The following is a 22,101-nucleotide window of genomic DNA, read 5'->3' on the forward strand; positions in this document are numbered from 1 at the left end:
AAAGAATGAATAAAAACAGTTTCCCTAAAAAAAAAAAAAAAACAAGAATGTGTAATCCCAAAAGAATATGACCTTGAAACATCAAGAGGCAAATATAGTGAACTTGATATTTTTAGTCACTTTAATTCACTTACTTGTTGAGAAGGGAAAATCTCATTGCCTTTAATATTATCACAGAAAAGATTTTCTTCTTTAATTTTAATGTCACTTGTTACAAAAATATTTCTAAGAAAAAGGTACAAAAGAATTGTAGAAGTCTCTGCCAAAACATCTGAATGTAATCTGCAAAATAAAGGATGTTACAGGTATAAATATAAAATGATCTGGCATGCGAACTCACATTTTTAGATTGATTTGTTCTCCATATCTACACAATGGCTTCAAGAAAGTAACAAAAATGTGTGGAATAGCTCTATTCTTGCCCTGCTGTTTATAGTAAAATTAAAAACTATCCTTAAACAAGTTCACAACTAGGTTGGCGGCTGCTGCGGTCGCTTTGGTCACTCGACAGGTCAGCAGCCACGCAGCCTGGGCCCTGGCCCGCCCTTGAACGGCCCCAAATGCGGGCAGCCCCTGGCGGCCTCCATGGCCAAGCTGCCCGTGCAGAACGCCTCCGGCAAGCGGGGAAGCAAATGTCACTCTTACGGTGATTGGACAGTCATCCTACCATCACATTGAGCCTTTTTGCAAACTGACTGACTATGCCCATGAAATCTACGTTAATCCCGGGAGAGAAATTTTTTAAAAATTGGGAATAAAAGAGGTGAACAGCTTGCTTCCGCAGTAAAGGCGATTGCAGAAGTACAGATGGTGAACCTTACTTCTTGTATACTTTTTTCATGTGCCATAACAGAATCTCAGTGATCTGTTTATCAGCACTTAAGATATAAATTGTGAATTTCAGTTTAGTAATACCTCATCATTCATTGTCACAATAAAGATACAGAATTTCAAAGAAAAGAGATGACTTTTAAACCACATATATTCTTGTAATTATAACAGAATTATATTCAAATCTTTTTACCTGCTTTGACCTGTGTTAAAGTATTGTATTGCCAAACAAAATACTAGGTTTTCATAAAATAATTTTTTTAAGTTTCCTCCCTGAAAAAGCATAAAACATAAATCTCAGAATCAGTCTGAGAATAGAAAACTAAGGTACTAATAACACATTATACATTATAATTTAAAATTATCCCAGTGGCTCAGTGTGGGGCCCTAGACAAGGATCACTGCACTCCTGCCCAAGCTCTGCCAAGGTGGATCAACTAAGTGCCAAGTCCGAAAACACAAAAATAGCTCCCAGGTGTAGAGGCAACCCACGACCCATGCCCAGTAACTAAGAAAATGCCAGGAAGGCTATGTTAACCAGTGTGATGAAAATGTGTCAAACGGTCTATAAAACCAGTGTATGGTGCCCCATGATTGCATTAATGTACACAGCTATGATTTAATAATAAAAAAAATTATACACCATGACCAAGTGGGATTTATCCCAGGGTCTCAAGGCTCGTTTAATACACGTAAATCTATAAATGTTATTCGGCACATAAACAAACTAAAAAATAAAGACCATATGATTCTCTCAATTGATGCAGAAAAAGCTTTTGATAATATCCAGCATCCCTTCATGATCAGAACACTTAAGAAAATCGGTATAGAAGGGACATTTCTTAAACTAATAGACGCCATCTATAGCAAACCCACAGCCAATATCGTATTGAATGGAGTTAAATTGAAATCATTTCCACTTAGATCAGGAATCAGGCAAGGTTGCTCATTGTCTCCATTGCTCTTTAACATTGTAATGGAAGTTCTAGCCATTGCAATTAGGGAAGAAAAGGCGATCAAGGGTATCCACATAGGGTCAGAAGAGATCAAACTTTCACTCTTCGCAGATGACATGATCGTATATCTGGAAAACACTAGGAAGGGGTTTTGTACTAGGAATTCTACTACAAAACTTTTAGAAGTGATCAAGGAATACAGCAATGTCTCAGGCTACAAAATCAACACCCACAAATCTGTAGCCTTTATATATACTAACAATAATCAAGCCAAAAAAACAGTCAAGGACTCTATTCCTTTCACAGTAGTGCCAAAGAAGATGAAATATCTAGGAGTATACCTAACAAAGGACATGAAAGATCTCTACAAAGAGAACTACGAAACTTTAAGAAAAGAAATAGCTGAAGAAGTTAACAAATGGAAAAACATACCATGCTCATGGCTGGGAAGAATCAACATTGTTAAAATGTCTATACTACCCAAGCAATATATAATTTTAATGCAATTCCTATTAAAGCTCCATTGTCATATTTTAAAGACCTTGAAAAAATGATGCTTCATTTTATATGGAATCAGAAAAAAACTCAAATAGCCAAGACATTACTCAGAAATAAAAACAAAGCAGGAGGAATCACGCTACCAGACCTGAGACTGTACTATAAATCGATAGTGATCAAAACAGCATCGTACTGGCACAAAAACAGAGAAGTAGATGTCTGGAACAGAATAGAAAACCAAGAGATGAACCCAGCTACTTAATGTTATTTGATCTTTGACAAGCCAATTAGAAACATTCAGTGGGGAAATGATTTCCTATTTAACAAATGGTGCTGGGTGAACGGGCTGGCGATCTGCAAAAGACTGAAACTGGACCCACACCTTTCACCATTAACTAAGATAGATTCTCACTGGATTAAAGATTTAAACTTAAGACATGAAACTATAAAAACAGGGAAAACTCTTGAAGGAATAGGCCTGGGTGAATATTTTATGAGGAGGACTCTCCAGGCAATTGAAGCAGTATCAAAAATATATTACTGGGACCTGATCAAATTAAAAAGCTTCTGCACAGCCAAGAACATAGTAAGTAAAGCAAGCAGACAGCCCTCAGAATGGGAGAAGATATTTGCAGGTTATACCTCTGATAAAGATTTAATAACCAGAATCCACAGAGAACTCAAATGTATTAGCAAGAAAAGGACAAGTGATCCCATTTCAGGGTGGGAAAAGGACTTGAAGAGAAATTTCTCTAAAGAAGACAGACGCACAATCTGCAAACACATGAAAAAAAGCTCATCATCCTTAATCATCAGAGAAATGCAAATCAAAACTACTTTGAGATATCACCTAACCCCAATAAGAGTAGCCCACATAACAAAATCCCAAAACCAGAGTTGTTGGCATGGATGTGGATTCTACACTGCTGGTGGGAATGCACACTAATACATTCCTTTTGGAAGGATGTTTGGAGAATACTTAGAGATCTAAAAATAGACCTGCCATTCAATACTATAATTCCTTTACTAGGTATATACCCAGAAAACCAAAAATCACAATATAACAAAGACATCTGTACCAGACGTTTATTGCAGCCCAATTCATAATTGCTAAGTCATGGAAGAAGTCCAAGTGCCCATCAACCCACAAATGGACTAGCAAATTGTGGTACATGTATACCATGGAATATTTTGCAGCCTTAAAGGAAGATGGAGACTTTGCCTCTTTCATGTTTACATGGATGGAGCTGGAACATATTCTTCTTAGCAAAGTATCTCAAGAATGAAAGAAAAAGTATCCAATGGACTCAGCCCTACTATGAAGCTAATTGATAGCTTTCATATGAAGGCTATAACGCAACTATAGCACAAGAATATGGGGAAAAGGCCGAGGGAGGGAAAGGGAGGGGGGAGGTTAAGGTGGAAAGGAGGGCAATGGGTGGGGCCACACCTACGGTGCATCTTAGAATGGGTACAGGCAAAACCTACTAAATGCAGAATACAAATGTCTACATACAATAACTAAGAAAATGCCATGAAGGCTACGTTGAACAGTTTGATGAGAATATTTCAGATTGTATATGAAACCAGCACATTGTACCCCTTGATTGCACTAATATACACAGCTATGATTTAACATTAAAAAAATAAATAAATAAAAAGAAAAAAACAAGTTCACAACTAATGAAATCAAAGTGCTGAAATATGTATTACATCACAGATACACAAAATTAACTAATAGCAAAGTTTTCTGATTCTACTATATGAAGTTCCTTTCTATTAATATAATGAAACCACCATAGGTTTTCAAATGGTTGGGAAATAGGCCCAATATTTCAATTAATGAACTCTCTGAAAACGGAGCAAACTCAGCCATGGTTAAAAATAAGAGAAAGAGAATCATAACTCTAGTATTATTTCTAATTGCCTTTTCTAAATTGTAGTCAACAGTGCCAACCATTGGCAAAACCGTAAGATCTTCCTTGTGTCCACCATTCCCTCCCTTGCTCTTTGCCTCACTTGACGATAAACCCTCCCTTTTAAGCTTAGGTTCATCTACTCTCCATAACCCCTATCCCTGTAAAATAGGAAAGTAATTCCCACTTGAAGATTATCCTTTTCACCAGCATGTTAAACTCCAAAATTATCTTTACCAAGACAGTATTCCCACTCCTGCAACACCTACCAAAATTTCTCTTTGTATGACAATGACCTTCAGCACCTGACACATGCAACTAGTCCAGGCTGTCACTTCCTGGCTCCATTTCCTTCCTTACCTAGCTCAGACTCTGGCCAGTCTGCTCTACAGAGACCTTTTCAGCACATTCTGTTCTGTCCTCTTTATTTTATGCAATAATCAATTTAGCTGACCTTACAGAAGTGGCACTCTCCAACTTTTCTACCCCTGCCACAATGATCAATCTCTTATTTATTTTACTCCTTGATTCTTTCACTCAAGTCAACATTTGCTGAATACCTATTATGTACAAGACACTGTTCTAGACCCTGGGATATAAAGATGAATCAAACGTGGCCTTAGCTACAAAGAGCTGGGCTTTGCTACAAATTCTTGATAGATACCATCAACTGAGTCCTTACTGCTCTTAGCAACACTTCCACTTATCCTCATTGTCTTCTTTTTCACATTCCCCACAGAACTCTCCATCCCATGCGCTCTTCTGTCCTCCTGACTCTGCCACCCCACGGTGCCATCACCACTTGCGTTTTCTTGTATCTTCAGTCTTTCCTTCTCTCCCAGGTCCTTTCCCTCTACTCTCAAAAGTTTGTTCCAGAAGCCTTCTCCTCAAGCTTTTTCCTGCTTTCCACTCGTCTTTTACCACCAAACTTCACAAGTGGTCTTTGCTTGTTATGATTTTTTCATTTTCATTCTTTCCTTAGACATTACAAAATGGTTTCTGGACCATTTTCTGGACCATGCCACAAAGGTGATTCTTTTTTTTTTTTTTTTTGCAGTTTTTGGCCGGAGCTGGGTTTGAGCCCACCACCTCCGGTATATGGGGCCAGCACCCTATTCCTTTGAGCCACAGGCACCTCCCCCACAAAAGTGATCCTATTGAATTCACCAATGGCTTCCTAATTGCCAACTCTAAAAATCTCTCTTTGTGTTTACTCTACTCAGTCTCTTTGTAGCATCTAATTGAGCAACTGCTCTTCCTGACCTTGCACAGTATTTACTATCTCTGACTAGTCCCTCTTTTGGGATACTCTCATTCCCCCAGGCAGTGCACTTTCCTGGACTTTCAGTTCCTGGACAGCTCCTTTTCAATACCCTCCCTTGGTTCCATCTCTTGCTTCTACCCCTTACATATAAGCAATGTCCAGGGCTCATTTCCAGCCTTCTAACTTTTCTTATAAACAGTCATTCTGTGGGAAATATCATTCATTTTCAACATTTCAATGACAACCTCAATGGCCAAATTCATATCTTTAGCCTTGATTCTCCCTTGAGAGTCAGCACTAAATAAATAAACCTATTGCCAACTCATATTCACAAAAGCCTCCTGCTAGGAAACCACTCAAGATATCCAAATAAAATTAATTATCTTTCTCCAAAAACTTCTTTCACCTCTCATGCATCCTTAGTAAATATCATAGATGTTAGCTTGGCGCCCAAAGAACAGTGGTTATGGTGCCAGCCACATACACCAAGGCTGGCAGGTTCGAACTTGGCCCAGGCCAGCTAAACAACAATGACTACTGCAACAAAAAATAGCCAGGTGTTGTGGTAGGCACCTGTAGTTCCAGCTACTTGGGAGGCTGAGGCAAGAGAATCCCTTAAGCCCAAGAGTTTGAGGTTACTGTGAGCTGTGATGCCATAGCACTCTACCAACGGTGACATAGTGAGACTATGTCTCAAAAAAAAAAAAAGTCATAGATGTCCACGTCAGTAAACACTAGAAATCCCAATCACTTTTTACTCCTTTCTTTCTCTTATCCCCATGAGTTACATAAAACCCAAACCTCTTCCTCCTCCAAAATGTCTCTCAAATCCAGCTAGAACCTAACATCCTTGTACATAGTAAATGCTAAGTCAACATTTATTTAATTGAATGAAATTATATGTCTAATGTAAATAAACATTATCAATGCTTTGCCTCAATAAATATTTGCATTTTTAAGCACATAATCCTTGAGGAATGAATGGGGTCTTGCTCTCTTGCCCAAGCTGGAGTGCAGTGGTGTAATCATAGCTCAATGTAACCTGGAACTCCTGGCTCAGGCAATCCTCCTGCCTCGGGCTCCAAAGTTGCTGGGATAACAGGTGCGAGCTACTGTGCCTGGCTGGTTTTATCTTCGTATGTAAAATCTTTCAGGCATTAACAAGCAGGTGAGGGAGATTCTTGTTCCTTTTTAACATGTTGTTAAGACAGCTTAAAATCACACTAATGCTCATTTCTGAGGCTGCTCTTAATTTTCTTCTTTTAAGGAAAATTGCCACAAAGATGAGATGGCCTCCTGTAGTTTTCTATGGCTTCTAATGACATATTTGCAGTTGTTGATACTCTAACCCTGGGAGCCACATCAAGCAACGTAAAGCCATCTTACCCTAAGAGTCCACCTGTCAGACTCTAACCTTAACCACAGCTGGTACAAAAGTCCCCAATGTACATTTGTGTTTTCTGCATAATTGATATTACTGTGGTTGGTCTTTGGTATTTTTATTTTATAACTTTCATCCTTATGCCTCTATTTTTTTTTCTGACTCTAACAAGAACGTTTCTAACTAGGACATGAGTCCTTGGAATGTATACTCGTATTACAAATTCTTGTTAGAAACAGTTTTATATGAATCACCTTAACATGAAATTGAAAAGGAATTAATTCAAGACTTCACACCCTAACATCTATATTTCCAGTAAGCAAATTAATGTTTTAAAAGAATATTTCTGCTTACCTCCTCTGTGTAATAGTCATTATATTGTTTAAACTAACAACTGATTGTTCATCCTGAAGTGGTGAAGCAACAAAATAATCCCAAACTGGTGTGAAAATTTTCTCAGCCAATTCATAGTTGCCAGTCTGATAGGAAACCTGCAACAAAAAGCATGTTATCTTCAGCAATATTTTTGTTTATGAAATGTATATTTTAAAGGAGGATTTTTATAAGGTCCTATCATCCATTAATTTCGTATAGAGTTGTTCACATTTGCTTTTCGGTTCTACAGTGCCATAGTAAGGTAACGATGGTCATCGGCAAGGGAGACAGACACATTTTTAAAATATCTTTTATTTCTAAATTGCATGGAAATTTGAAACTCTGTAAGGATGTTTCAAATCCTCATAAGCAAAACAAAGATCACATCTGAGCCAAATTAATTTCATTTCCATCTATCTCAGCAGTGCACTCCATTTATTATAGATACTGTTATAATGAACAATCTGTTCCGAGAGAAACAATTAGATTTCCCAAACCCAATTTATGAAATATACCTATTCTTTTCTGGTTCTGACTGACACTTTCAAAGCTTTTGTGCAATAAAAACTTCACAGCTGAAAGAGTAAAGAATAAAACAGACGCTTTCTGAGAAGCGACGCTATGTTTTAAGTTTAGCAAATTTAGCATAATGCAAAATAAATGATTTTACTAGTAAAGCTCAGGAGGAAAAAAATCAACTTACCTATTTCATTCTATATAACTATGTATGTAACAATACAAAACCTCACCAAATTAGTTATGAGTCACTTCAAAACCTTTATGGAAGGGCATAAACTCATTGAATGAAGCATGTAAATGACACATTACTAGAATATTTTCTACTCAAGGGAACAAGTGAGAGGGCTAGAACTTTTCAAATCTGACAAATGGGTACTTAAGATCAATCAACCAGTACGGTTTATGAAGTTTCTACTCTGTGCTAAGATTGTAGGTAAAGATTCTTCAAAGCCTAGAAGTGGTCTCACACACCATGGAACTGGAATCAAGTTAAAGGCATAAAACACATGAAATCACAGAAAAACTACAAAAGATAACATTATAATTGGAGAGGCTTTAGAAAAGGAGAAATACAAACCTTAAGGAGAAGGCAGGGCTTGACCTGAGCTCTAAGACTAAGGTCAGCATGGTTTCAACAGAATCCGCAAAAGATCCAGTAGTAGAAACCACTGAGATGTGTTTAGGAAAGACTGGAAAGACACTTCAGAATTTGAAGAAAAGTGGGCAAAGTAATTGGGCAGGTTAAAATGAGACATGATGTCAAAAGGCCTTGCAAATAAGGTGGAAGTATTTACAGATGTCAAGCACTGGACTAAGAGTTCACGTTCATTTTTGTCCTAATTACATCTCTATCAAGCGAGCTCTATCACCATTCATATTTAATAGATGAGGAAACTAGAGTACTGAGAAGTTGAATAATTTATAGAGAGCCTGACAGCCAGCAAAAATAGTAGAGCCGAGTCTTAGCGTGGCAAATGGGTCACTTCTCTGGGCTACACTTGTCAAATGAAGGAGCTAGACTAAGGGGTCACTAAAACCATAACATTCCTCAGATTTACCATGGATTACAACACATGATGTGTAAGGCAGGTGATGAAACTATAATTGACTGTTCTTTCCTTTTTAAATATACGCTTTTTAAAATAATAAGAGTTTTTGTTCAATTAGTAAACATGGTGAAACAAGAACCCACGAGAAAACTATGATTTGTAAAATCATGAGGTTTTGTACGGTTTTTAACAGAGGAGTTCCACGCTATAAGCATGTTCAAAGGTAGAGACATGTAACCTGGTAGAGACATGCAATATAGATTTTAGAGGGGTTAGAATGAAATGAGAAAGAAGCACTAAAAGACTAATGAAAAAATTAACTATAGTTGATAACTCCTCCGGGATGCCTGATCTCCACTTGGCTTCCAGAACTCCACTCTTGGTTTCCTTTTTACTCCAAAAACCATATTCCTTGTCAGTTGCTTTTGCTAGTTCCCCAACTTTCCCCCAATTTCATTCTATTGGTATGTTCCAGGGTACAGTCTTTGGACTGCTCCTCTTTTCTCTCCACATTTATTTCTTTGGTGATACCATCCAGTCCCATAGTTTTATCACATGGCTACTCTCAAATCCCTCTCCTATCCAGACCTCTCTTCCAAACTCCAGATTCATACATCTAACTGACTGCTCAGCAATTCTCTCTATAGATAATAAATCTTGCCTCAACATGCCCCAAATTTACACTATCCCCCTGTCCCCAAATTCACACTATCCACAGCCTTCTCCTACTCAACTGGTATCAGCTATATACTTCCGATTGGTCAGCTAATACCTTATATCCATCTTTTGTTTTTCTCTTTATATTATTTCCATTAGGAACCCACCTACCTTCTCTTTCAAAACATATTCAGAATCTGACCACTTCTTACCATATCAACTACTACCATATTGGCCAAGCCACCTTCATCGCTTGTGGGTTACAGCAGTGAATGGTGTTTCTGCCTTTATTCCCTTATGTTCTATTCCCAACATGGCATCCAGGATGAACCTTTGAAAACAGAGGTCATACTACGTCATACCACTACTCAAAACCATCCAATGGCTGCTCAGTTCATTCAAGGCAAAGGCTTATGTCCTTGTAATGACCAAGACGTCTTTTCATGATCTGCTTCCCTACTTCCCACTCATTTCTTACCTCTCTGCCCAATCCTTTTATTGCCCATGGATTACTCCACTCCAGTCATATTAGTCTCCGTGCTGTTTATGAAACATACCAGATGCACTTCTACAAACCTTATGACTTTTCCTCTCGCTGTTCCTTCTGTGGAATGTGCTTCCCTCTAGAGAGCTACTCTGAGTAGCTCTTTCAAGTCTCTGCTCAAATATCACCTTCCTTGATCCCCCTACCATACCTAATATGGTAATATATCTTGCATCCCTCCACTTCATATTTCCGATTCCTCTTATAAAATTCCATTTGTTTTTTCCATAGCACTCATGATCTTCCAACACACTAGATAACATGTTTACTGCCTATCTCCTACCATGGTATTTGTTCATTTTGCTCAGAACAGCAGTTTACAAAGTATGATTCCTGGACCACCAGCATCACCTAGAAACTCGTTACTAATGCAAATTCTGATGCACTCAAGTTTTAGAATCATTGACCTGAAGAAATGCCTAGCACAGAGTAAGCACTAAACAAATAATGTGCTGAACAAATTTTAAAATCCTTCTTTTTCTGATAGTTTGCCTCTGCCCACAGAGGAAGATACCCACCAATTGTATTAGACTATAACATGGTTAGCAGGGCAAGGGTGAGTGCCTAAACCAAGCTGGGTGTTTCAAAGCAAGATGGGCCCTTCCCCAAAGCTTGGTTCTAACGTTGAGGCTGATGGCACTCCATACCAGGGGTCTTCAAACTACGGCCCATGGGCCACCTGAGGCAGTGTGAATTGTATTTGTTCTCATTTTGTATTTTACTTCAAAATAAGATATGTGCAGTGTGCATAGGAATTTGTTCATAGATTTTTGTTTTTTTTTTTTTAACTATAGTCCGGCCCTCCAACGGTCTGAGGGACAGTGAATTGGCCCCCTGTTTAAAAAGTTTGAGGACGCCTGCTCCATACACTAGGAGAATTTGAGAAACAGTGTTATTACTTACACCAAACACCCCACTGGAGAGGTGGGCAGACACAAGCAGGTCTGGTCTGACTCGAGCAAAAAAGAGAGAGTAGATCAGACCATTATAGGGACTAAGATAGGAGTGGGGAAAGTCCAGGCTGACTGGAAGGTTTAAATTTCCTGCTGATACCAAAGGAGGAAATTTTACCAGCCTGCCCAGATGTGGAGCCAAAAAAAAAAGAAGGGTGAGGCTTAAAAACAAGTCAGTTGCTGCACATCAAAAATGAGATCAGACTCTATTAAACTGGCTTGGGGCGGGGAGGGGGGGGGGCGGGATCAGATTCTCTTTCCCAAGAATTTAGAATCAAGATTGGGAGCCAGTTAGTTTATAGGTGAAATTTAAAGATACATATGATAAAAATTTAGGAACTTCCGTTTTTCCTCCAAAAATGGAGAAGTAAAGAAAGCCTCCCACTAGAAAGAGTACAACAAAGCCAATATGCAGAGAGAACCAAGGGAGGGGAAAGACTTTGGGTGGCCTGCACTGCGCAGCCTTCCTAGTGCCTCGTTGCATGACTCCAAGCCATGATGGTTCCTTTACTTGCAGTCGGGATCTTAACTGAAACCAAAAATCAAAATTATCTAAATAAGGTTACTGCAGTGGTAATATGATTGTCAAAAAAGACATTTCAAAGTTAGAACAGGTGACTTCTAGCATAGAATCTGGCACAAAGTAGACATTGAATAAATCATTCATCCATAAATAGATGAGTAGAGAGAGTGATGATTTTCAGTTAGAAGAGGGAAAAGAAGAGCAAGCTTTAAAAAGGGGGATGATTATTTTTTACCTGTAATTATTTTTTAATATGAATAGACACAGGCAAACAGTAAACCTTTATTAATCAAAGAGTTTTATTGAATTCACATATTCACATATAAAATAGAGACAATATATGAACTTCATTTCCCTTTCTCCCACCACTATCATGTTGCTGACTTGCCAATATTAATCACAAAGACTGGCTGATCAACATCAACCCAGGAAAAATAATTTTCTTTAAAAAATTGAGAGAAAAAGATGAAAACAGTAAAGGGAAGGGAAGAGAACTAAAGAAAAGACAGGAAACAGAAGGTCACTTAATAAATGAGAGACGGTGGCGCCTGTGGCTCAGTGAGTAGGGTGCCAGCCCCATATACCGAGGGTGGCAGGTTTGAACCCTGCCCCAGCCAAACTGCAACAAAAAAATAGCCAGGCATTCTGGCCAGTGCCTGTAGTCACAGCTACTCGGGAGGCTGAAGCAAGAGAATCACCTAAGCCCAGGAGTTGGAAGTTGCTGTGAGCTGTGGCACCATAGCACTCTACCGAGGGTGACAAAGTGAGACTCTGTCTCTAAAAAAATAAAAAAATAAATGAGAGAGAGGGGCCAGGCATGGTGGCTCACGCCTGTAATCCCAGCACTTGGGAGGCCGAGGCAGGTGGATTGCTTGAGCTCAGAGGTTTTAGACCAGCCTGAGCAATAGCAAGACCTCATCTCTAAAAATAGCCTGGTGTTGTGGTAGGCACCTGTAATCCCAGCTACTCAGGAGGCTAAGGCAAGAGAATCACTTGTGCCCAAGAGTTTGAGCTAAGGTTTCTGTGAGCTATGACACCACAGCACTCTATCGAGGGCAGCAAAATAAGACTCTGTCTCAAAAAACAAATAAATAAATAAATAAGATAGATGAAAGCTCTTAAAGAATTGGCACATGTGGGTGGCGCCTGTGGCTTAGTGAGTAGGGTGCCAGCCCCATATACCAAGGGTGGCAGGTTCAAACCCAGCCACAGCCAAACTGCAACAAAAAAATAGCCAGGCATTGTGGTGGGCACCCATAGTCCCAACTACACTGGAGGCTGAGGCAAGAGAATTGCCTAAGCCCAAGAGCTGGAGGTTGCTGTGAGCTGTGATGCCACAGTACTCTACCAAGGTTGACAAAGTGAGACTCTGTCTCTAAAAAAATAAAATAAATAAATGAGAGAGAGGGGCCAGGCATGGTAGCTCATGCCTATAATCCCAGCACTTGGGAGGCCAAGGCAGGTGGATTGCCAGAGATCACAGGTTTGAGACCAGCCTGAGCAAGAGCGAGACCTTGTCTCTAAAAATAGCTCGGCATTGTAGCAGGCAGGCACCTTTAGTCCCAGCTACTCTGAAGGCTGAGAAGGCTCTGAAGGCAAGAGAATCACTTGCGCCCAAGAGTTTGAGCTAAGGTTGCTGTGAACTATGACAACACAGTGCTATATCAAGGGCAACAAAATGAGACTCTGTCTCAAAAAATAAACATTAAATGAGAAATGAAAGCTCAAAAACAATTGGCACATGTGGACTGCACCTATGGCTCAGTGAGCAGGGCGCTGGCCCCATATACCAAGGGTGGCCAGTTTGAACCCAGCCCCAGCCAAACTGCAATAAAAAGAAATAACCGGGCGTTGTGGCGGGCGCCTGTAGTCCCACCTACTTGGGAGGCTAAGGCAAGAGAATCGCCTAAGCCCAAGAGCCGGAGGTTGCTGTGAGCTGCAACATCACAGCACTCTACTGAGGGCGACAAAGTGAGACTCTGTCTTTAAAAAACAAGAAAAAAAAAAGAATTGGCACAGGTCATATGTGGCCAACATATGACTTCCTGAAATCCACACAGACCTGTAGAAAGGCATGAGCTGGTCCGAGCCGTCAGGCTCACCAGCTGCTACCTGAGCAACCATGGTACATTACTTACTCTCACTGATAGAGCCTTGTTGGAATATGGTAGGACTGGCAGAGGAAGTATTAAATTAATTTCAATTTCTTCAACTATAAAATGAAAGTAAACATACCACCTCATGGAGTTAATTACAACAAATGGAATAATGAGTTTTAAATGCCTGGCACGTGGTGATTTTTTAATAAACAATATTCCCCATTTCTTATCTCAATAAGCCATTGTGCCCAGTATTTGCTCTAGTGGCTCAATAATCCAACAGAACCCGGCATTTGCTCTTCTGTCCATTTTACAAATAGGGAAATTAAGACCAGTTTGCCTGAAATAATAATCTCTTAGATCAAGATTGGAATCCTGCTCACAGATTTGTAGTTTTGTACATTCGCATCACATCATCTAGCCATTTTCTACTTAAAAAGGAAGAAGAAAAAGACTTGAGGCCAAAAAAAGTAGAGAAAAATAGCTCTAAAAAATGTACAATTCAGAAAAGTTGCTCAAAAATTTTTCCAGATAGACTAAATTGATATCCTACATTTAGGGGAAACCCAGAAAAGACTCACTTGACTTTATAAATGTTTACAGAATAATGCTGCATGAAAGTGCAACCTAAAATCCCCAAATCCAAGTTAATCATAGACACTTAGTGAAATACCTCCATACTTTGCTATATTTATAGTAATATGTTTTAAAGAACACAATTGTCCTAAAACTAAAAACTACTCTCATGAAAATTAGATTGCACTTACAAAATAAAGGTACATTAACTTGCTAAAACTTAAAAGCTTCAATTTAAGTTGTAAATTAAGGAAGGCTAATATATGAGAAAGTTTTGCTGTAGTCACTTAACATTATGACAAAGAATACTCAGAAATGAACTAGAGAACTGCAAATATAGTATCAATAAAGAAACACGGGTCATTACTTCATGACACTTCTCACTATGCCAGCCGTATAGCTCGGACTTAGTTTTATTAACTTTCAATGAAAGTTCTGCCAAATGGAGCCCAAGAGTCAAACTGCTCCCTGGAGAAAAATTAGGTCTGAATGAAATATTCAGTTTCTCACAATAACTCTATCATTGCAAGTTAGGGAATATATTAGATTCCAAAGATATCAAAATACCAGAAAACCATGAGCCAATATGACATGCAAAACCAATGCTAGACAAATCCTAGCAATTTAATTTTCTTTAAAAAATACGATAATATAAAACTGAGATTCTAGCTTATAATCCTAATCAATGACTGACAGAAAAAAATAGCATAATAGAAATATGATAAAATTGAGAACAGCCATCAGCTCTACAGCCAATAATAGCCCTAAAACTAGATGCTTAAGACCTACATTGGTTAGTCCCTCTTTCTAGTATCCTCTTCATAGGTGACATGTTTTAAGTCAGGCAATAGCTATTTCAGCAAAAATGTTAATGCATAAGTATACTTATGTGTAACTAAAGACAATAATACTGTTTATTCAGTGCCTAACATGCGATAAATGCTACAGTGAAATATTTGCCATGAATAATTCCACTTAATACTCATGAAACTTTTGGGATGTAGTTACTATTATTATTCTCACTTCCTAGATGAAGATCACTTATCCAATAGCTGGATAATTCTTTGTTGGGGGGGTTATCTGGTACATTATAGGGCAATTGTCGGCATCTCTGGCCTCCACTCACAAGAAGCTAGTAAGACCCTGCTAGGTTGTACCAACAAAAAATTTCTCCACCTAGTGACAAAATTATCTCGTTAACAACTACTATGCTGGATAATAGAAAAACAAGTAGCATTTTCTTCTTTATGCATTTCAATATTTTCCAAATTTTCTAAAATTAATATGTGGCACATTATAATCCAGAAAAAAGTGTCATCGTAAAAAATAATTCACTAATAAGAAAATAAATGATTCCTATTTTACGATACTAAACTGTAATAATGGAAAATACACAATACAGGAGCTTGAGAGTAATTGCTGTTTTTTCCCCCATCAGAAATTACCTAGTAACTGCTTAATGGAGAAAAACATAGTGGAAAAATTAGCAGAAATCTCTTCTACCTGTGTCAGGAACATCCGCGCTGTAACAGCAGAAAGAGGTGGATAAATCAGAATTGGTTTGGTTGTCTCCCCAATGGCACCACCAACAAGCTTTCCATTAGAAGAATAAGCAGCAATTGCAAATATGTACTTTTCATTGGTTTCTAAACCTTTCACTTCAAAAATGCTTTTACCATCAGCTGGTATCTATTAACAAAAGCATATTTCAAGTTAAACTTGGAGACTTGAAATAATGTGACTGTTAAAAATGTAATTAAGTAAACTTTATATGTAAAAACCTCTTCTTTCATAATTGGATTTTAATTGTGACTCAAGCATTTAATTAGAGAAATTAACTAAAATAATGACTTCATAAAAAAATTTAATTGTCATTATCAAGGCTCTGCTACCATTTTCTGACATTTAAGTCAACATACCGCTTCTCCTGAATCTGGGAGATGATTGTCGTTGAGTCGTACTTTGCCATAACTTCCTTCAACTTTACAGCCCAAAATGCAGTACCATGAGATCTGCCAAGGAGAACGATGAGCCCATTACTCACAGTCCATTTAAAAGGCATCCTATTCTTTCATCTCAATGTAGCAAAATGAATACTCTCCTAGACCAGTTCATGCCTGTAATGCCAGCATTTGGGGAGATGAAGGAAGGAGGATCACTCAAGCCCAGGAATTTGACACTGCCCTGGAGCACAGCAATATATATATATATATATATATATATATATATATATATATATAGTAGAAATATATATATATTTATATTTTTTTTTAATTTTAAGAAAGGAATACTTTTCTTTTTTTTTTATTAAATCATAGCTGTGTACATTGATATAATCATGGGGCATCATTCACTAGCTTCACAGACCGTTTACCAAGTTTCACATATACCCTTGTAAGATGCACCGCTGGTGTAAGGAATACTTTTCTAAATAAAAATATGACCATGCAAATTATAAACCACGAGATCCAGGTTTACAAATATACTTTGGTTTAATCTTAGAAAAGTAAAGATAAATATAGGGCTGGTTTACCCAGGACAATTGAGACTTTTCATTAGAAGAATAAGCTTTTCAATAAATAAATAAATATTATTTATTATTATTTTAACTACTATTAACTGAGCACTTCCTGTGTGCTAAGTATTGTTAGGAAATTTACAGATCCTTTCTGATAGTCACAACATCCCTGTGAGATGGGATTCCTGTTGACATTCTGCTTCACAGGAAATGCAGAGATGTTAAATAACTTTGCCCAAGATCAGACAGATAGTGGCAGGGGTTCACTCCTAAAAAGATTTAATCTTGATGAAGAAAAGATCAACACGGAAATGATTTTCGTATTTTATGTGATATGCCAAAAAGCAAGTGGGAAAAGAAACAGGATACTAACTTGTAGTATTTTAAATAAAATGTAAAACCGCATGTGAAAAAACCTGGAAGAAAGTACCCTAAATAAGAGTAAAGGTGGGGTTCAGATGGTAAAATGATGACAGATGATACATATTTTTTCTCCAGTTTATAAATTATCTTGATAGTTTTTTAAAATATAAGCCAAACACAACATGCAAATCCCGCAGAAACAACCAAACTTAAAGTTGATTAAACAGTTGGACAATGGTCTTTCTACCAAGATGTCAAAGTAATGGAGATTCATTACTGGAATAATCTGTTCTCACTGTAGTGGGAAAGGGAGCAAGTTGATGCCCAAGGGAGTAACTTTATGAACAAGCCACACTACCGGGGATGTGTTGGGAAGTCATCCCTGTGGCCTTTCCTTTTACCCAGAGGCAACTCCTAAGCTACAAGGAAGCTGGAAAGAAAGGAAAATGTAATTGTCTCTAAGAAGCAATGGCCTCCTACACTTTCTGCCTACTCCTCCTCCCGCCAGGTCAACAGAAGAACCCTAAAGGTGTCTAATCTACATGAGTCATTCTCAACCCTGCCTGTGCTCCAGAATCACTTCTTTAAAACATAGTCTGAACAGAATCCCCCACTGTCTTAAATTACAGGTACCCACACCTGCATAGCTTTAGTGAAGTAGATTCCTAATGTAAGTATCTGAACCTTTCTAGTGCAAAAGAAAACATCTCAGGTGTTTGTGGGATACACACTTGACCAACGCGTGCTAGTCAAAGGCAGGAGAATTCTAAAGACAGGGAGAACATGGAAAGAACCTGGAAGTTGGAGGCCAGGGGAAAACATCAGATGAATCTCGGAAAAAAATTTGAAACTAACTTCCCTTTAATTCCCCATGCAAAAAGAACACCATTTTTCATAAGGGGAGAAAAAAGGCAAATAAAATGTGTTATATGATTCAGATCATTATTGCTCTCAGTTCTAATATGTAAACCAGAATTTTGAGAGTAAAACTCTCTCTAAAAGCATTTTTACAAGCAGACTTTATATTTTGATTTTGCTCCACAGATGAAAATATGTTTGTGAAACTCTAAGAAGCAACATATACTGAGAATCTGCGTAAGAATAGAACCACCACAAACAAATCACAATTAACTTTAGAACGTAAATAACATCAGCATTTTCAACTATAAAAATAGATTTTAATGAAATGAATGTCTTAAAAGATTTTAAGACAAAAGATGGCTGAAGTGTCAAACCAGAAAACTTCTTTAAGCCCATAGCACCATCTAGTGCTGGTAAGAGGGTAACAGATGGTGATGATTTCCTGCAACTCGCCTAATGTACAATTCAACTAATGTATAATAACATAGACTAGAATGGGCTAATTAACAAGTCCTAAAACTGCAGGTCAAATATGGAACTCTTATGTATTCTAAGAATTATGAAATAAAATAAATTAGTCATCAAATTGAAATACATAAAAATTAAGATTTTGTTTAAAGAAACCAAAATATTTGAATAAAAACAAAACCTCTTAGTAAGTCATCCAATCTTGGTTCTGTACTAATTTTCCAAAGTCAGTGAAGCTCTTTTATTAAACAGATTCAAAAAATCCAAAAATTAACTTTAAAACTGCTAGCAATAGCAATAATGCATTTATTATAACGCAGATGGAAGATGAATGTTACTTCTATCCCCCAATTATAAAGCACCATGAAGGCGGCATAACTTCTCACTGATGCTCATCTTCCATTCTTCCAAAGATCCTCAAAGAATAGACCAACGCTCTGTTCATGTTTATCTTTACACCTCAGTCACTTCACATAGAGCTTGACAAATTACAGACGGTCAATAAATGCTCACTGGACAGACATTATGAAAAATATCATCAAATAACATTCACAGTCTACAACTTGTTGACTTGTGTTAAGTGAACTTTACTACATAAGTTCAATGTTAGGAGTGGAGAGACATCTGTTCATATGCCAAGAATATTATATGCATCATCTCACTTAATTTTCACAGTAAACAGAATTTACAAATGAGAAAGGGGGAAAATAACATCTCAGAAAATGTATTTCACTTTTGTAAGGTCATACTGCTCGTAAACTGCAGAGTTAAAATTTTAATCCTAAATCTGTCTGACTTCAAGGCCTACATTTCTTCCACTAAACTAAGCTGATGTAAATTCAAACAGAACATACTGAAGAGAATCAAAGATTAAATTTTATTTTTATATAACATCAAAGAGCATAGTGTTGATCACCTAAAAGAGGAAAATACAGTATTTAAAATACAAATTACATAGAACCAAATTCTTATGAGGAAATCTCAAGTTTTCATCACATTGAAGCCAAGTTTCAAGGCATCAGGGAAGGTAGAAAAAACTCATCCTTTAATAAATACACAAAGATTTATGATTTATAGTATAATTAGAATTGACCTTTGCACTAAAAAAATTACACATTTATATGGAAGAACTTTGGATAGAACCTCTAGATTCATCATCCCCAAATTTCCACACACTGCTGCCTCATTTTTGTCGTGGCCTTGAGAGCAACTTTTATCCTTTTCAAATGTCCAATCCACTTCAGGACAGGCCACCTTGAGTGTACTAGGACTTCAGCATATGACCGTGTCCTGGTGACAAAGATACTTAGAGGGATATGTTTCTCTGCTGCGCCCCTGAACAATGTATTTGAGTATAGCAGTACTATACAGAGCACACCATAAAGGGCAAAATGTAATGCAGAAACTAAGTATAGCTTAGACATACAATACTAACCCAGTGCTCCATGCTTATAAATAAGACTGTTCAGGTCCTAAAAGCAATTAAAGTGTCAACCATTGTAGACATAAAAATGTTCATGTTGCTTTGGATGGGGCTAAGATCATAAAAGACAACGTACCCTGACATCCGAAATAAAAGGAGCAGGTTTGAGTGTCACAGAACAATGAGTTCGGGATAACAGGATGGGTGGAGGAGGGACTTTGCTTTTCTTTCTCTTTGAGCTTTCCAAATATTTCTGATAAGAATATAGGGCATTTTGTTCTGCTTCAGTCTTCTCGATTAAAGAATATGCTTCCTGTAATGAAATGTGAAAATAGAAAAATACATTTCAAGAACTTGAACTTCATTTATATTGGCAGAATTCTGGTGGAGTTAAGCAACATAATCTTTCTATAGGCAGCTTCTTGAGCCTCAGAGGGGTGTGTGTGTGTGTGTGTGTGTGTGTGTGTGTCTGTGTGTGTGTGAGATAGCATGTGTGTGAGATCAGTTTTTCCATGACTTTGTAGAAGTAAAAGATGGCCACTAAATAAGGCTAAGCATGATCACCAGTGGCATATATTTCTATGTCTAATATGTTTACCATTATTATCATACATTAATATGGGACATTGCATTTTAAATCAAACTCTCTGAATATCTACCATATATATCATTGTCCTTAAAAAGTTTATAATACAATAATCTGCATTCATACTGATGAACTATATGCCTGCCCTTAATTCAGCTTGAGGTGTGACTCTCAGATAATGAGACTATTGGCATACGTGGTTCATGAAATGAATATAATTGAGAGTTTCTTATTATCAGCAAGAAGAAATAAGTAGATAAAAACACATTCTGTAAACTTAAAGAAAAGGCGAGGTGTTTTTAGGCTTTTTTTTTCCCTATTTCCTTTATTTATCAAAATTCACCATGCTCCTAGTTTAAGGATTCATAACTCCACTGTGGTTTGTTAGAAGAAAAATAACAGTTCCTCCCCCCATCACCTCTTCTTTCTCTTGTTTGGCTGATTATTTGGACCTTTACCTGTGTGGTATAATAAATATATTTGGTGTTTGTCCTCAGCTCCTGTCACAGAGCACCTAAAACCCACAGAAGTTCCTGATTGGTAGGGCTGTCTTTTGGCATTCCAAAAGAGCTGCTTTCCAGAATACTCGAGATTATGTTACTGAAGTGATTGGCACAAGGTCCCTAGACAGCCTCAGAATGGGGCTGGGCACCACAAAGACCAAGTCAGCATCACTTTTTATAAAGGTTATATTCAGAGAGATAACACATAAATCAAAAGAGAAACATAACAATTATACCTAAATAACATCTAAAAATAAAGCTAAATGTATCGGCAATAATAACACATGTAAATGAGTTAAATTAAATTAAAAGGTAAAAAGACTCTCTCACTGAGCTCCAAGCAAAAAGCCATGTAAGGATGAAAATTAAATGGAAGAAGGAGAAAGAATAGTCTTTTCTCAGCAAATGATGCTGACACAGCGTGGACAACTACACGCTTAGGAATTAAGTTGGACTCCTGCTTCATACCATAGACAAATATTATTTCAAAATGAATCATAGACCCAACTACATGTAAGGGGTAAAATTATACAATTTTTAGTAGAAAACATAGGAACAAATCTTTATAACCTTGGGCTAAGCAATGGTTTCTTAGATGCAACACCAAAAGCACACTGACAAAAGAAAAAGTATGTAAATCAGAATTCATTAATACTAAAACCTTTGTGTGTCAAAGGATACTATCAAAAAAGTGAAAAACAACCTACTTAGAATGGGAGAAAATATTTGCAAATCAGATGTTTGATAAAAGACTTGTATTCAGTACATTTAAAAAAAACTGTTAACAACTCAATAATATAAAGGCAAATAACCCCATTTAAAAATGAACAAAAGAATTTGAAAAGACATTTCTCCTAAAAAGATATACAAATAACCAACATGCATATGAAACAATGTCCATTAGTCATTAGGGATGAAAATACAAAATCAGCAAACTGACTCAAGAAGTAGGAAACTTGAACATAGGAATAATGATGAGAAAAACTGAAAGGGTTCACACGGAAGTGTCAGGTTCAATAATTTCGTGGACAAAATATTTTGAATCTCAAGAAATTGGTAACTCCTATACCACCATTTAAACATTTCTAACTAAATAGAAAAGTAGCTATCTGCTCAAATAATTTTATAAAAATTTATAACTTTAATAACAAAATAAAAAATGACACAGAGCAATCATCTTACCACTATAAATACAAACATCCTAAATAAAATACAAATACATTGACTCTAAAAATATA

General features: G+C 37.3%; 1 protein-coding gene across 1 annotated transcript in view; it reads right to left on the minus strand.

The window, feature by feature from the left end:
• Positions 1–22,101, minus strand: part of CFAP54 (cilia and flagella associated protein 54) — a 339,644-nt gene that overhangs the window by 234,763 nt on the left and 82,780 nt on the right. Inside the window, exons 20-24 of the mRNA XM_053586325.1 lie at positions 19,911–20,087; positions 16,061–16,153; positions 15,645–15,830; positions 7,201–7,337; positions 135–282 (exon numbers count right to left, since the gene is read on the minus strand). Coding sequence (XP_053442300.1) covers positions 135–282; positions 7,201–7,337; positions 15,645–15,830; positions 16,061–16,153; positions 19,911–20,087 — 741 coding nt within the window. The remainder of the gene's footprint in view (positions 1–134; positions 283–7,200; positions 7,338–15,644; positions 15,831–16,060; positions 16,154–19,910; positions 20,088–22,101) is intronic.

This window comes from Nycticebus coucang, chromosome 3, assembly GCF_027406575.1.
Source record: "Nycticebus coucang isolate mNycCou1 chromosome 3, mNycCou1.pri, whole genome shotgun sequence".
NCBI lineage: Eukaryota > Metazoa > Chordata > Mammalia > Primates > Lorisidae > Nycticebus > Nycticebus coucang.